Source organism: Lepisosteus oculatus, chromosome 1, assembly GCF_040954835.1.
Source record: "Lepisosteus oculatus isolate fLepOcu1 chromosome 1, fLepOcu1.hap2, whole genome shotgun sequence".
Lineage (NCBI taxonomy): Eukaryota > Metazoa > Chordata > Actinopteri > Semionotiformes > Lepisosteidae > Lepisosteus > Lepisosteus oculatus.
Window position 1 is genome coordinate 67722355 of NC_090696.1, and position 16586 is coordinate 67738940.

General features: G+C 43.0%; 1 protein-coding gene across 18 annotated transcripts in view; it reads right to left on the reverse strand.

Moving 5' to 3' along the window:
• Positions 1 to 16586, reverse strand: part of limch1a (LIM and calponin homology domains 1a) — a 149366-nt gene that overhangs the window by 14004 nt on the left and 118776 nt on the right. For 10 of the 18 annotated variants that reach the window (XM_069191708.1, XM_069191703.1, XM_069191705.1 and 7 more), the window contains 10 exons: positions 13940 to 14066; positions 12586 to 12743; positions 11827 to 12244; positions 8844 to 9221; positions 7872 to 7974; positions 7242 to 7393; positions 5432 to 5546; positions 4212 to 4286; positions 1759 to 1784; positions 521 to 634 (listed from right to left, as the gene is read on the reverse strand). In XM_069191708.1, the coding sequence (XP_069047809.1) occupies positions 521 to 634; positions 1759 to 1784; positions 4212 to 4286; positions 5432 to 5546; positions 7242 to 7393; positions 7872 to 7974; positions 8844 to 9221; positions 11827 to 12244; positions 12586 to 12743; positions 13940 to 14066 (1666 nt within the window). The remainder of the gene's footprint in view (positions 1 to 520; positions 635 to 1758; positions 1785 to 4211; positions 4287 to 5431; positions 5547 to 7241; positions 7394 to 7871; positions 7975 to 8843; positions 9222 to 11826; positions 12245 to 12585; positions 12744 to 13939; positions 14067 to 16586) is intronic. The other 8 variants (XM_069191707.1, XM_069191706.1, XM_069191712.1 and 5 more) reach the window with 8 other exon arrangements.

The following is a 16586-nucleotide window of genomic DNA, read 5'->3' on the forward strand; positions in this document are numbered from 1 at the left end:
CACACACATCATTGGAATGAACATTTTCTGAAGTTGGCACTGCACTTCTTAGAGCTAAAGAAAACACGTGTCCGGAGGCTGGTTTGTAATAAGATCCGACATTTTTAAAAACTTCAATGGGTAACATGAGGTGAGGGAACAAAAAAGGGAGAAAGCACTCCCCATCAGAAATACCTAGAAAGAATGCAGTGTACATTCCACTGGCTGGGTTAAAAACTCACACCTGCACGACATTTAGATTATGCACGTGACTGGAAAGCCCAAACAGATTTAATCCAGTGTGAGGTACCCACCCGACACAACATCTGTCTGAACAAATAATGAAACGCCTGAACTAAAGAGAAACAGACAGCGGCCTGCTTCCCATCAGCGCTCGAAAACAGGCAGCAAGCTCCGGGGCCAAGAGCAGAAGACGACATGGCGGCAGCAAGCGCAATGGCACTGGTTAGACAGCACACAGGGCTGGCGAGGCAGTGCAGGGGGATGGGGCGGGGGGCCACCGCTGGCCGTGTTAAGATACCTGAAGCACGCGCTCCTGGTCTCGCTGCCATTTTTCCTGACGCTTGCGCTCCTCCTCGGGGTCCCACGACCAGCAGTCGGTGTGCTTGGGCGGATTTAACAGAGGGGCTGGGATCTGACGGGGCCACACCGGGAGAAAGGAACGTGATCGAAAAGGTGCTTTCCGCTACCCCGTGCTAGCAGGGGGTGGTATAACCGGGGTCGAGGCTGATGCGACCATTGCAAGTGACAAAAGATTTTGTTTTTCTAGTGGAGTCAGCGATTTAGACATCAACATCATTTTGGAGCGTCTCCTCCCTGTGTGGTTTCTTTTCTGCCTGAAAGATTTGGGGTTCATTTTGGTTATGTGATGCAAGCTGCACTTATTTTAAACCATGGGTTAAAGACAACAGTAGGACTGGAACAGGGGACATCGGCAGGCTGATCAGTTCTTCCTCCAGTCTTACTCTAAATAAGAGTGACCTTTATTTCCTCAGGCAGAGTAACAATCACACTGTGAGTCCTCAGTGTAATTAAGACACTGTCTTACTCTGGGACACTATTTAAAGGCACTCAACAGAGGGTTTTACATGTTTTTTCTTGTTTCTTTAAAGTACAGTAAAAGTAGAGTGGAGGAAAACTATAACTTCTTGGAATTTGCTTGAGTCCTTTTTGCTTGCAGCTCGTAGGCTTTATATGATCTGTCTGCCTATGGTGTCTGTTTTTATTCAAATTTTAAAGCATTTGAATTGATTCAGACATGTACATAATTTTCGACCATCTCCTCCCTATATTGTTTGTTCTCTGCCTGAAAGCTCTTGGCTTCCTTTTCCTTATGTGACATTGTGGGATGCATATTTCCTCAGACAGATGAATCTTAACAGTACCCAAAACCTAGGTCTGAGCTCTCAAGCCAGAGCTTTTGGCGACAGCGCTGTATGCCACTGACAATAGCAAACAAGTCGGTAACAGGACAGTTTTTGTTACAACTTGTCTCTTAACAAGCTTAACCAGCTTGTCACGAGCCTACTGTAAGTAGACAAATTTAACAGCTTCTCCAAGAACAGGATTTGGGAACCCAATGCCTAATGCAGGGTGTTAAATCTGGTCTCCACTAAAATACACCATTACAGCCAAATGAAATATCAACATGAAATGTTTTAGCACCCCAAAAGTTACAGCTCTCCACATACAATTTCTCCAGCCACAGATAGATATGAACAGATATACGTGAATGATATAACAAAAAAAGGTACTTACATCTGAGCTTTCATCCTCCATGTCTTCTGTGAAAGGATGACAAAAAAAGTTAAGTTTAATTTCATTATGGTGAAATACTGCATTACGGACTTAGACTCAGTTACACATGAACACAGACATCAGTTGGATCTCGGCAACAGCAGCTGTTCAGTTAAAGACTGAATACCACACGACCAGCTTACCGAGTATGAAAGGGCAGCACCTTGGCCAAACAGCCATGTGACAACTAACAGCCCAAAATGACCAAATGAAATTCAATTTGTTACAGTTATCTATACTTCAGATATTCTAGAAACGGGACATATTTGCAAACATTCTGGAAGACACCGCACTTTGAAACACAAGCTTTAAAATTGTCTCATTTCATACTTGGCACGTATTTGGCATTTCAAAACACACAAAACAAACCTTGTATTGAAGCATTGAACAGACTAAAACCCAGCTCTTTATGGCACCTATTAAGCACCTTCCTCAGAAAAGAAAAGCAAATTTAATTCTGAGCAGTAACTGGGGCTGGTATTTGTACATCAAACAATGCAATGACAAAAAAATCACCCAAACAAGGCAACAGCGATCTTGCAAATACTTTGCTTGCAAAATTGTCATGGTTAATTGTCAGATTTGCAACAGACAAGTCATCTTGCCTGGATGACTTGTCCATTCAGCTACATAACTTTTCTAGACATGATGGAAAGCTGATGCGGAGCAAAGATCTATCTAAGTAGCAAAAGAGGCTAGGCCTATATAGCTGCAGAGCCCCAGACACAAAGCAGACAGTCTACTGTGAGCAAAAGACAATGGCTATTTTTATGCACAGATTACTAAAGTAGCAAGGGAAGGTAGGAACTTTAAAAACCAAAGGCACCAGTCAGACAAACATTCCCAGACACAAATGCACCTGCAGATTCCCTGTGGCAGGCTATGTTCAAACACGGAATACACTTCCAATCTTTTGAAAAAATTGGTCCCCAAACCGTAACCCGATTTCTCCGTTGTAGAGCGTATGGCTGTTGTATGGGTTTTTAAAGGAACTCAAACACGATGTGCTGTTGATGTATATGTTTTTCAGGTGCTGGCTTTTATTTGGGTCCATTTATTTGTCATTTGATCCTGTGTTGCAAAGTTTTTGTTCCTTTCAGGACCAGTACAATTGCAATGGCTGGAAAAGCTTCCTTACTGTTTTATATATGCAAACAAGTCATTCGATTCTTCGCCTGATTTGTCCTTGATCTAGTCCTGCAAGGGCTCTTGCTTGGATCTTGGTGACCCCTGTAGCCTCCTGGTGCTTACAGGTGCGGTCGGTCAGGGATTCCAATTGACGCAGAACCACCCCTAGGGGGCTCCACTGCTTCTGAGGTGTTAAAAGACAAGTGGCACAAAAGTGGCAAGGGACAGAGGGGTCTGTCTGAGCTTCTTCATTCTCGAGGGCTTTGCAGCTGTTCCAAACCAGGTGGGTATAAAAATAACAGATTTTAAATTTCTTATTAAAAAAACACAAATGTGGATAATAACAGTCTCATTCAGAGCTGTGTAACTTTCTTTTGTAATACCCTAAACTGTCTCTCCAAAATGACCAACGATGGATCCAATATTACTGCTCATCAATAGATCACGTAATGGAATCACACTTAAATCGGCACATCTCAGAGGTATCTCGGTCTGCTGTTCATTGCTCCAGTTGTTGGAAATAATACACATTAAACTAGGGGATTTTTTAAAACCCAGCACTAAGAGCAGAAAACAGTCTAAACCAAGAAAGCATATCATATCCTTTACTGCCAACAAGGGCTGTAGAAATAAGGAAGTCTGTTTTGTTGTTGCTGAAGCGAAAACTCTGGTTTCTATCAAGTTACATGTTCATTTAGCACTGGTAATTAAGGGCCCAGATGAAACAAAATCTAGCAGACTCGGGGATAATCCAGGACCAAGACTGAGAACCACTGCCTGAAATGAAAGAACTAGGTTTACAGTAGGCGTGAATAAGAGATGTTAAGATACAACTTATCGCCCTTCAATTTCCCTGTTTAATCTCCTGTTTTCCAGTACATGGTATGATAGATCATGCTCTATTATTTTAAGAACAAATGTTTTTGGTTGTAAATACACACATTGTTAAAATACCAAGTGAAAGACAGACATTACAGAGAACTGAGAAGAGATGCAAAACACTAACTAGATCAACCACATTATCCAGGTGTATATAATGTGAAGAGACCAGGGGTGCAGGGAGCCTTCAGAGTGCAGATGAGGAATGTTGTCGTACACAGCATCACGCCTGGACAAGTCGCACGTGAAACCCTCCATACAGGACGAAACGAAGGACAGCGAGACGGGGAAGCCCGTGTGAATGGACGTACACCGCTAACAGCAACGCCCCTCCCAGGAAAGAGCCCCATGAGCCTCTCTGGTGCGGCAGCGTACAGGCAGAGCGCAGTCACTGAGGTGTAGTTTACCTGGCTGGGTGAAGAACTCCCAACGCATCCAGGAGTTCACAACCCTGGGCGGGACCCTGGCACTGCCAGCCTCCTCTACACGAGAGGGCCCAGCGCCAGGCGAATTGGGGAAAAAGGGGAAACAGACAATATAAAAGAGTTCTGTCGCGAAAGATGGCCTAGACAGATCAAACTTAAACACATGGGGTGGGGGATCAAACAGAAAGGTCACAGGATGTTGGGGGCCAGCATCCTCACAGATGCCAGCAAGTATTCAACAGGGTTGGGTTGAAAGGTTTCTTACATTCTACAGAGTAAGAATCAATTTTTAGAGTGTGGTTTGTGGTTAATGAAACCGTGGGACTGAAAAAGACCAGAGTTAGAGGAGATAAATATTATTTGAAAAGCTTGTTCAGATACAGGCAGTTCCTGCCACCTTATTCTGTGCGATCCATTCTCTGGAAGGTTCCCCTGATACCATACTTTTATCAGACTGGTCCTCCAGACTGACCAAGCTTTGGTGCCGGAAGTCACCTGTGCCCCACTTCCAGAGATATATATGCCCCACTGCCAGAGATATAATATTTATGGTGCTTAATTTTCTATTCCTATAAGGGAAGAGTCAACCTGCCTGAACGCTTTGTCAGTGATATTCAATTTGTTCTACTCTTTGGCTTTTTTCTATACCAATTAACACACAACCGAACAACTGATATAACACCGCTTTGTATAGTGGGCAGGGTACAACAGCTGCCTTCTCCAATTCCTTCTGAATTGTTTTACCTTAAGGAAACATCAGTAAAACATCTACCGTTGTTTGGTCACTTTTTGTGGTTTATAGTAGTATATGGTAATATACTATATCCTTAGTATATGGTAATATATACTTAGTATAAATAATAGTATATAGATCATGGCTTAAGTATAGGTTTAAAGACTGTAAGGATAGTTAAGGGGAAAAGCTTCTAAAGCCTCCATCTACTCCTCAGCAAGTCTTTACTATCCTTACAGCTGAGAAATTGGCTATCTTTTGTAGTATACTGTATCAAACTTGAAGTGATTTCATCCATGACTTTCTCAAGTAAACTATGACACAGCTGAGACTATTTCCAGCTCAGGGAGAGCACTGTATCTGAATTATGCTGTGTCTGATAAACTGTAACTTGATATGACAGAAGGCACAGCTGGAGTAAGGTTAAAACCGAAAAAGCCCAACACAGGAGTAATTAAGGGTGTCTTACGGTGCTTCACAGGCCCACAGGAAGACGGAGTGTTGGGGCAAGGCATCTCTGTCCTCTTAGGTGTGACCAATTCCTCGCGGCTTTGCTGGTGTTTGTCATTGGGTGATTGATCAAGCTGAATGAATAAAAAGATACTTGGTCAGCTTTCTTGTGACCGGTAAACGGGAAGCAAAACCAAAAGTGCTTTTAACGTGTAAATGGCGCCTTCGTAGAATGTTCAGGACTATCAAAGTCATAAGTATAACTCAGAGGAAGAAGTCAGCCACCCAGTGTGATGGATGTCTGGAATGAGCTTCCCAGCAATGTTTGCTGCACAGATTCCCTTGGAGTCTGCAAGAAACATCTGCATGAGATCCCAAGATTCATTAGCTATGAGGAAATGATTATGAATACACAAGTCTAAAGTTCCAGACTGCTTCATATATTCTTACAGCAGAACTCCAAAGACAAAATTTGACAGAATATTGCACACCTCCATCCACTGTAGAACACACAGGGTGTCTTATTGGATATCTTTTACAATTACACCAAGCATACCACATTCCTGAAAATATCTACTGGGCTAAGCTTTTCGTGGAGAGAAAAATACAGACACTGAGGCAGAATTAGATATACACGCTTATGGACACAGTGCTCTTAATGGTGACAAAAGCAGGTGTAATGTTTGGTGGAAGATTTTGTTTATTCAATTTCATTTTTATTTTTTCCAAACGTATTGAAATGGGAATTGACGTCGTCTTTAGAGTTTAGCAATTGTTTTACATGATATAGGGTTGAGCTCTGGAAGACGTTTGGAGTGCAAGAGGAGAAAAGTGTGAAGGATGATTACTCTTGAATGCCACTGATTTTGACTGAAAAGTACGTGATTATCTCCAGGTGAAAAGTGTTGATTGTTAGCATAATTGTGTGAAGTATTTTTATTGATATTGTTTTTACCATAACCTTCGCTTGACATGACTATTTATAATGTAATTTTATAAGCATTAAACTTGGTAAAAAGTCTCATGTACCATTTTTTGATTTTATTAATAATTTTATTTTCTATTTATTATTAATTCATTGCTCCATAAGAAGATTAGGTTACTGGATTAAAATCAAAACCTACTGGAAAAAGAGCATAAATGCAGGCGTAAACTTCTCACAAGGGCTGGGGACCTAGCGCCCTCTTCTGGTGGATCATGTTCAAAACTAAATTAAGATGTACTACAGACTTATCCCTACAATTATTTTTAAATGTTCACAATTTAAAAAAACGTATTTACCACCTTGAAAATAGCATAGGGAACTATAAACACAAAGATGTACAGATGTTAATAAACACAGTGTGAAAAAACGCTTTGTAAAAATGCAGAATTCAATGGATGTGCAGATTTATACATAATACTGTGAAGTCCACCTAAGCCATCAAAAGTTAGTGGAGAATTGGGTGAGGACCTGCTCCCTACATCCAGGCAGCAGATTACTGGAGAGCTCTTAGAAGAATGTGCTTCCTGGTTTTGTACAGTCACATGACCAATCACGGTCACCTGACTGTTCAGGTGACAGACATGATGCAGGTCGTCCACCTATTGCAATGTCACACATTCTAAAGCAAAGCACTGGGTTTTGGCTCATTTACTGTGAGGCACAATCCCTTAACTTCAGTAAACTGCAGTAGATCATGCTAGCAGTGAGTCAGCACAGGGGTATTATTGCAGTTGATGCGTTATACTAGGGTTGCAAAATGCCAGGGACATCATAAGTGTGTTATAGACTTATTTCTGCAATCAGAGGCCTGCAGACAGATTCAAGTGCAAATCCCAATGCCTACCTGCACTGCGTTCAACACTACTGTGGTCTGGTAACTCTGTCTTGCGGGCCGCTCTGGTTTGCCTTCTTCAGTGGGACTAGTCTTACAAATGGAGTTCTGCTCAATCGCTACAGTGTTCACATAGGTGCTTGTCTTCTCAACACACTGATCTTCTGAAAGGAGAGCAAACAGAGGTTGGAATGGCAGAGGATTTAAAGGCTAATCACCCAAATGGGTTTCAAATCCCCTCTTACTGCCCCTTTCCTGAACTTCCTTCAGATTACACCACAGACATCAACCTGCTGGACCTGCTCAGCAAGCAGAAGAAGAGCTGAGGCAGAGAATGTTTGTTAAGGCAAAATGTGAGGCACAGATAGGGTTGTAAACTCACACTGAAAGTCCTGTTAAATATTTCACACCTAGCTCAAGGCAACGAAACGATAGAAGAAATCTTTTATCGTACTATAGGCATTTATGGATAAGGAGCAACTGTTTCTCGATTTTTCAGAATATACTGGAACAAAAGCCCAGCTTCCAATAAGCCTTCAGCAGCCTTCCACTGCTTGTCTCAGGCGTGGCTTGCCAGCACTACAAAGGCCTCTAGATGTCACTGTTCTCTTAGCTACCAGTGAGAGCATGACAATTCCAGACCTTTCTGTGGCGTCTCCCCAGCAACCCCGGCCTTCAGTTCCTCCTGAGAAGGAGCTGGGATAAAACCTGCCTCTTCAAATGCAGCACTTTCTTTCTGAAGCTCCTGAGACGCAATAAAAAAAAGACTCTTAGCACAATGGAAGCTCTTCTCCCTTAAAGCACTACTTCAAGGGGACAGAACACTTCAGCTCCAGCATAGTCTATTTAAAAGAAATATTAAAAAGGGATTACAAATATGCATTTCAATATGAAAGCCCTGCTTCACACCTTTATTTCCTTCCAGCAAAGCAAAAATAATCAACTGTTCTTAATGTATTTCTTACATAGGGTGTGTTACAGTATCAACAAGATATTCCGTTAAAGCTTTACTTGACTGAGGGTTAACACCCCCATCATAACTCCTTCATAACATAACGCAAGACAATATAACAATATGCCTAAAAATATTTTGCATATAGCATACAACAATTCACAAACATTCTAGGACTACTGTTACTGAGATGCATCTGCAGAAAGTCCTTATCGAGATAAATCCTTAGTGGCGTCTTCCTTCATGTTCACTTGACTCATCTCCACCTACAGTTCTGCCCTTAGATTTTGAAACTAGATCTCCTTATGAACCATGTTGAATTGTCACATGCTTGAAATATTTGCGCATGCTGTGGGGTGTTTATAAAGGAGTTACAGTATGATTGCGTTTTCTAGCCCCATTTCAGACAAAGTGGACTGATGTTCATCGAGCAGATGCTCTCACTAAGGTGAACAATTCAAGTTAGAGTTAGAGTGGACAGTGGGATCTTGATTTGACTCTGATCTTAAGAGAACAATCAGGTTCAGTAACTTGTTCAGCAATAACAGTCATCTCCCGGTTGCAAGCTCTTTCCCTTTTTTACCAGACCATTTATCTGAACTTGGTCTGCAGAGCATAACAAGAATCAAGTCATGGGAATGGCATAGAAACGAAGGGAGTACCTCAGGAAGAGAAGTCGGTCTTGTTGGAGTGGAGTCGTCCGGTGTCTCAGCCCGCCTGCTCTGCGCTGCACTGCTCTCCTGTGTCTTGAGTGGAGAGCAGATCCTGAGATCTGCGACCGGAGAGTGGGATTCTGTCTGGGCGAGGGGGGTGGGCTGGACGGGGCCCTCGTTCACGCTGCCCTGAGGCGTGGCTGCCGCCGTCTCTGGCTTGGGGCTCTCCCGGGACATCGCAGGGGATGGGTTTAGCCTGGTGGTGCTCTCAAAAACCAGCGGAGAGGTGGGGGACGAGAGACTCTTTGTTGGTGAGCTGTCCCTCTCGTCTTCGGCTCTGTTGAACACTTCGCCCGTCTCTCCGTTCACCCGCACCAAGCTGTCCAGCTGGGCAACAAAGAAAAACAGCAGGGCATGACAACTTAGGAAGGGGGAAAAGACTCCAAAACCACAGCAAAGCTTTAGAGGCAGCACATGCCATTTATAAGGGATTTAAGAATGGAATCATTTTAACACTGTACTAACAGAGTGACACTAAAGTGATAATGTAGATTAATTACATGTTAGCAACAAAGCCTTAATTCTGATCATAGCCTGAATCATCCAGGACTTTTTGCAGTAGGTTTTTTGTTCTACCTATAACACTTTGTGAATTGCTGTCAAGGTTCAGAGTCTGTGCAACAGTTAGAGTGAGTGTATCCTGGTTCCACCAGAGAAGCACATTGGCACATTTTTGTAAAAAATGTACAAAAAAAGTCACATGAACTCAGATATTTTCTCTGTGATCCTGATGTGAAAAACAGAATAATTCAGATGTACGCATGGCATAACCTCAATAACAAAATGATAAATGATAAATTGTCCACTGTATTTAAATGGGCTCCCATTTACTCTGCAGGGACCTACAAGTCTGAATATGAGATAGCTGTGCTGGAATGGCCTGGAATGGCCTGGAATGGCTTGGAATGGCTTGGAACACCCACAAACGCACAGAGAGAACAGTATGTCTTGAACGTATACATTAAAGTTGTCTGCACTGCTGTTTCTACCCAAGCCCCTCTACTATAGAGGAAGGGCTCTGGACGTCTTGTGGCAAGAGTCTGGAGCAACAGCAGTGTCTTTACTTCAATTTAATCTAACCCTGATAAACACCTTTGTAAAGAGTCTAGATTTTGCAGTGCCTAGTCTTAAACCAAAAATAAAATGGACTCCCTACTGTATGTGGAGATGCATTTTTCTATTGATCCTCTACCTGCTTTTCACTCAGGAAATATGCTTTGGCACATTGTGTGGCAAGAGAATACAGTGGTTTTCTTAGGATTTTGAAAACATTTTGTGGGCATCTATGCATCAAACAAGACCGTGGTTCTGAATGGTTCCACCACATAGCAACCCAAGCTGCTTCAATTGGCAAACATCCGCCTTATCCTGGCCATAGACTTGTTTTAAAGTGAAGGATGTGCTATAAAACATCCAGATAACTTTAAGGCCTTGTGTAGCAAATCAATTGCATCCCTGGGTCATGTTTGAGAGTCTTCAGAGCATTCACAAACCTTGAGCTTACTAATAAAAACCAACAATGTGCATATACACGAGATATACTGGTGTTCAAGTCTTTGTGATTTCAAAGCTTTCACATACTCCAGCAGACAGAGAGGTAAGAGCAAAACGCCACGGACTTAAATTAATTTCCCTTAGCCTGTAGCAAAGGAGCTACACAAGACTGCTGAGGCCTTGAGAGGAATGAGACAATTTATGAGTGAAAATGCGAAGAAGAGGAAAACCAAACCTTTTTTGCTCCTATTTTTAATCAATGGTCTTGGATGGCTTTCCAAAAAATAAAGCACTGACTGAACAATCAATCCCTGAGGACTGCTGTTTGAGCCAAGTCTTTCATAGCGCAAGCATGTGGTTTTTTAAAAAATAAAGATCTTTCAACACTGTCCTGACCAAAGTTCAGTTTGATCGTTTTCCCCCCAAATCCGGACTGCCTCCATTTTTTCTTTTGAAAGAATTAGATCCTCATTTCTCCACCTTGTTTAATTCATTAATTGCTTACACTTATATAGCGTTTTTCTGGACACTCCACTCAAAGCGCTTTAGAGGTAATGGGGACTCCCCCCTCCACCGCCACCAATTTACAGTTTACAGTGGAGGTGAACTGGTCATTGCCATAGCATTCCAGAGGAAGCTCAGTTCTAGTAAGGATGAAGCCAGTCTCTCTTTGACTGTAAAAACCTGTCACCCTTCAGGAAATCCTGATTTCCTTTATTCCACAACCAAACACATCTTCTGAGTTAACTGACATCCGATTACATTACTTACCAATGACTTTAAAATTCCTACGGCTGTATGAGGAAAATAAATAAAAAATGAATCAATAATATAACTGATGAAACATAATAAAGAGGACAACAATGCTAATAATATCAGATTAGTTTTGGATTAATAAGAATACATTCGGATTATATAATGGGGGAAAAGCTAACCCGCATGTACACCCAGTAAGAGGATGCTAAATCTATTTAAAAAAAAGGCTCTATAATTTGCAGTCTAACCCAGGACCCTAGAGCAAAGAAGTAGCAGAGCTACCAAGCCAGTGTGGCACACACACATCATAGTTTTAAATAGAAAAGAAATATCTCATAAATAAAATAAATATCAGAGTTTTTCCACTTCTGATATAAAATCTGTGAAATATTAGCTCAGATATGTGATATTAAACAGTGGCACCACCTAAGGACATCTGATCCTTGAGGGCTGAGAAATATTTAGGTTTTACATCTAAATGCTGATGACAATATTAATATATAACAATTATATTGTGCTTTTCTGGACATCACATCATCCAGGTGGATGCTGCGCATTGGTGGTGGTGGAGGGGTCCCCATGACCTGTGAAGCGCTTTGAGTGGAGTGTCCAGAGAAGTGCTATAGAAGTGTACGGAATTCATTATATTATTACAAGATCAGCGGTGGCTCTCAATCCTCACCTTGAGTGACTTCAGGCCGGACTGCGAGTTCCTGGGCTGGGAGTAAGGCTTGGGGGTCAGCAGGGGTACGGTCTTGAAGGTCACCGCGCGGGTGGGGGAGGTCTGCGGGGAGCTGGCCCGGCGCTGGCTCGGCACGCCCGAGACGGAGGCCTCCACGGTGGCAGTGAACTTGGGGGCCGGGAGGGACTGCTGCCGCAGGTACTTCATGGCGCTGGAGCTGGAGGAGGAGGAGGAGGAGGAGGAGCCAGCGCTGGGGTCCACAGACACACTCCTCTCCAGGCACCGCGGCAGCTGCAGGCGCTCCAGGACGGCCTCGCTGATGGTGAAGCGCTGGGTGTAGCGCTGCAGCACGGCCTCAGCCTCCTCGGGGGTCCTGGCGCTCCTGTAGGCCGCGTGGAGCTCCTTCTCCCTGCGCTCCCTGGCAACGACAGGCAGGCATTACCACACAGGCAAGCACGGCCCACACCTTCGCTTAACCAGAAAGGCCTTTAGAACAAACAACGCTAAAAAAAAAAAAGAATGTACTGTTTAGACTGAATCGGAGTTAACTAAGACCTTTGTATTTTATTTTTCATTTTCTGAGTGGGCTTAGGAAGTAGCTCAGCTATGACTCAGCTGTTGGCCATTGTTATTAAAATACAACACCACCTCTTTACCCACTAGAAAAGGAATATTTTAAATCAAGATTGAGGGCTGCATCTGAACCACAAGGATTAGTTTAGTAATATGAAGCGCACTGCCCCTTGGATGTTCACATACTTCTCCTCCACAATTTCTCTGTAGGTCTTGATGCTCTTCCTCCTCTCCGATAGCCCGCCTTCCCCACTCATCAGCCTCTCCATCATCTTCCTCTCCTCCTCCTTCTTAATCAGGTCCTGAGAGGCACTCCTCCGTCGGCTCTTCCAGCGTGCCAGGTCCTGCAGACGAACCCCAGGTACATCAGTCAGCTTTAACTTGAGCCACGGCTTTGCCAGGTTTATCTCACGAATTTACTCATATTTCCTACACTCTGCTTCATGGTGCCAGTCTACATGCATGTCAAACCATGATTTTTACACCATGTTCTCCTACACCTCCCTCTGGTTCTACCAAGTGACTCTTCACCTAAAGGGTTACAAAACATCCCCAGAGCGTTTAATCGGAAACACTTCTCAAAATCTGCGGTTTTGAGCAAAACAAAATGTTGTCGAAAAAGGATCTGAAAACAATGGATGAGCACAAAGAATGTCTAGAGGCAGCAGATTCTTATTAGTACATACAGTAGTATTTATTGGCACGATTTACCTCGGTAAAAAAGTTGAAATGTCAGTTTTTGTATTCCCTAGTTGTCTCCAATTTAACGGACAGCCAAATGTCAAATGGTTTATCTGACCCTCTGCAACATTACACCCTTATAAACACGCACACACTCCCTAAAACACGACCTTCTTGACACAAATGCCACTTTCAAAGCACCAACAGGCTGCCGCAACTCCCACCGACAAAACTGTGAGCCTCACCTACAGGTCTAACTGGATTGAGGTTCTTCAGGAGCAGGTTACAAGCGTCCTGATCTCATGCAAATAAGTTAGAAAATCTAATTAAAAGATACACATGAAACAATCTCAAACAAGCCCTTCACTGTGAAAATAAAAGAATAGTAAAAAAAAAAAGAAAACGTATTCTGGCCTCAACCAAGCTGAGAAGGCCAGGAGCTGAGAAGCCACCCAGGCAAGTTTGCTGTGATCTTTACACATGTTTCCTGTGGCATATTTTGGTGAAAGCAGTGGTCAGGGTCTTGGGCCCATAATAAAAAGGCAGTGGGTTTAAATCCCTGGTGAGACTCTGCTGTTGTACCCTTGAGTAAGGTACGTCACCTGTTCCAGTAAAATACATTTGCCGTTCATTTACACAGTTAAGGTAAGTCACTTTCGACAACTCTCAGCCAACTACAGTACAAGAAAAGGCACAGGCAAAGTAAAGCACAGAGGAGTATGGTACAAACCGATGGGGAACTGTGGGAAAGAAAGTCGCTGTGCTTTTTAAAGCCATGGTGTAGCAGTGACCTGGCCTGAAGCCTGCCTAAGCTTATACCAGCCTGCCTGCCTGCCTGTCAGACATGGGCTGTACTCACATCCTGCCACTGGTCCTCCTCCTCCTTCAGCTTGTTGTGCAGGTTGTGCAGGAGCTCGTGGCGGGCCTTGCTGTGTGGCTGTAGGATGGCCTCCTCCTCGCACCTCATGTCGATCATGCTCACGCTCCTGGAACACAGAGGCGGGAGAGGAATTGGAGCGCGTGCACTTCTCTGGGGGGAGAATGCTGCTCCTTATTTTCACAAAGGAGAGGAGACCACTACACGTTATAAGCGGTGAGCTAGCCTGAGAAGAACTCTGATTTACATGCTTGAAATCAGAGAACATGCTCGGGGAAACAAGAGTAGCAGTTTTATAAGGTTTTATGCAAATAGCCTTTTTTAAAAAACATCCTAATTTGCTGCCGAATGTAGGATTTTACCCGAAGACTTAAAGCTGCAAGGAGACGCAGAGCATTCTTTGGCTTTTCTAAAATTAAAGCTCAGCCACAAAAAGCCAAAACAGGTTTGCATCACGGAGATTTTGTTTTTTACTTGAGTAAAGCTAACCCACTTTTACAACCACACAAATTCAAGGAGCTTTCTTTTCAGATTTATCTCAACCCAGACCTGAGAATACCAAAAGAACACAAAACTGTGAGAATTCAGCCCTGTTTCCCCTCGAGCTAGTGCCAAGAAAAAATAAAAGCCTGCCTCAACTTTGAACTTTTATCCATCCATATCAGACCTATCCCACTGTTTCAAAATATTTGTTATTTTTGCACTGCAAGACGGCAATGTTTAGTTTAGGATGAGTGAAATATTAAGTGAAGAGAAAAAAGAAACAGGAGGAGGACGCTGGAGTTTGGTCGTGTTGGCCTTGGCAGTGCTGTAGTGTAACGTGCTCTAGATGACACTGACTTGACATGACTACAAACCCACAACTGCTGGAAAAGCGATCCAATCCTCATTTTCGTAAAAGCAGCTGCCCTCGCCGCACAGCGGGCAAATCCGAAAACGCCACGGCAAAACTTTTAAATCGCAAAACCATTCTGCACATAACGGGATCGGGACGGAATTTCACCATTCGCCACAGGAAAACTCATTACCACAAACCTCGGATTCCAAAAAAAGCTGGACAACGGCAAACTCGCCAAACCCCCGCTGAGGCCTTCGGCCAAAAAGCAGAGAAACTATATAAATAACCTTTTGTTCCATCGCTCATTTAAGACCGTTAAAGACTCCATAATGAATAAAAGCTGTTTCTATTCTGCTATCTGCAATGCAAGAAAATGGATCATGAATATATTAAAAAATAGCAATTTGAGCCACGTGCTCACTTTTAATGGTAAAAGAAACCAAAATCAGTGCATTGCCTTCTTCTATGCTAAAGAATCTATGTGATTAGTTGTTCGATATTATAGATGAGAACAGCTACTATCCTTAAAAACAAATCAAGATATCTCACATAAATCAATCATTTTTTGCTGAAAAGATAACCTTGCTGTAGTGTTCTCTGAGCATTACTGTACCCTGCCTGAATGTCATGCTTTATCGAAAAAGAGACCACTTGTCATTCCAGCTCACACTGTCAGAACTTTGGCAGCACCCACCTTCCTGGTAATGAGAGTTTGTTGACAGAATCTGGAATTAAAATGAGCACCTAAAATAAACCGAGACCTCACTGTAGTGAAACCTTATTTATTTTAACTACATCTCATCCGGGAATCCTTCTGTTGACCAAAGGGGCCGTGCAAGCATCTGAAAAAAAAACACTCCTCCAAAATAAACGAAACCGTAACGTCGGGCTCAGTTTGCAACAGCAGGGCCAGAATCAACAATAGCCAGTTAACAGTTGTCATATGTTAACTGTTAATAAGCAAATTGGCGTTAGAATCAGTGAGTGGAACACTTACCCAGAGCGCCTTAGAACGTACTCTAGAAAGAATACTGTAAGTAACTAAACGGAAAGTAATGGAACCGTCTCGAGAGAGGCAATTCAGCTGCATGCCTGTTAGGAGCTTAATCCACAGAGATGCTGAGATGAAATGCAGACAATGAAAAACAAGTACAGACCAAAGTTAAAGAAACAGTGCAAAAAGCTTCTTATCCCTCAGTGCCTCGAGGCCTTCCTGGTGAAAAAGCATCACAAACCTGCTATTAGACTATTAAGAGCTGATGGTTGAAATCGAGGTGGCCAGGAAGCCATCCGACAGCCTAAACAGAACTGGTCTCGAGTATCAGCTTTATTGTATAAGCAATTTGGATCACCGGATTATCAAATAGCGAAAAGGCTGAATTAAAATGACAAACGTGTGGGAACTGCATCGGCCAGCCATTGTGGATAACAATGAGTGACCAAAACACACACCACTTCAAAAATCCAACAGAACAAAGTAGGCCAAGAGGAGCCCAATTCAGCACATGCTGCTTGTTTCCTTATTGACCCGAGGACCTTGTCCTTTTCTGAAAGGATGCCACCTGTTCTGGTTTATCATTGCAGCTGGGTAATATATCCCAGACAACAGCTTGGCGAAAGCTTTACAGCAATCTTTTACCCCTGTCATTCTGTGCATGGACTTGCACTCCTTCCCCACAGACACATGCCCTACATTAATTCCCGTGAATCTCCTCTCAGTTCTCATAAATCCTTGTGGGCATTTTAGAATCAACTTACTGACCCGCAAGGCACTCCACAGTTTTGACCCCA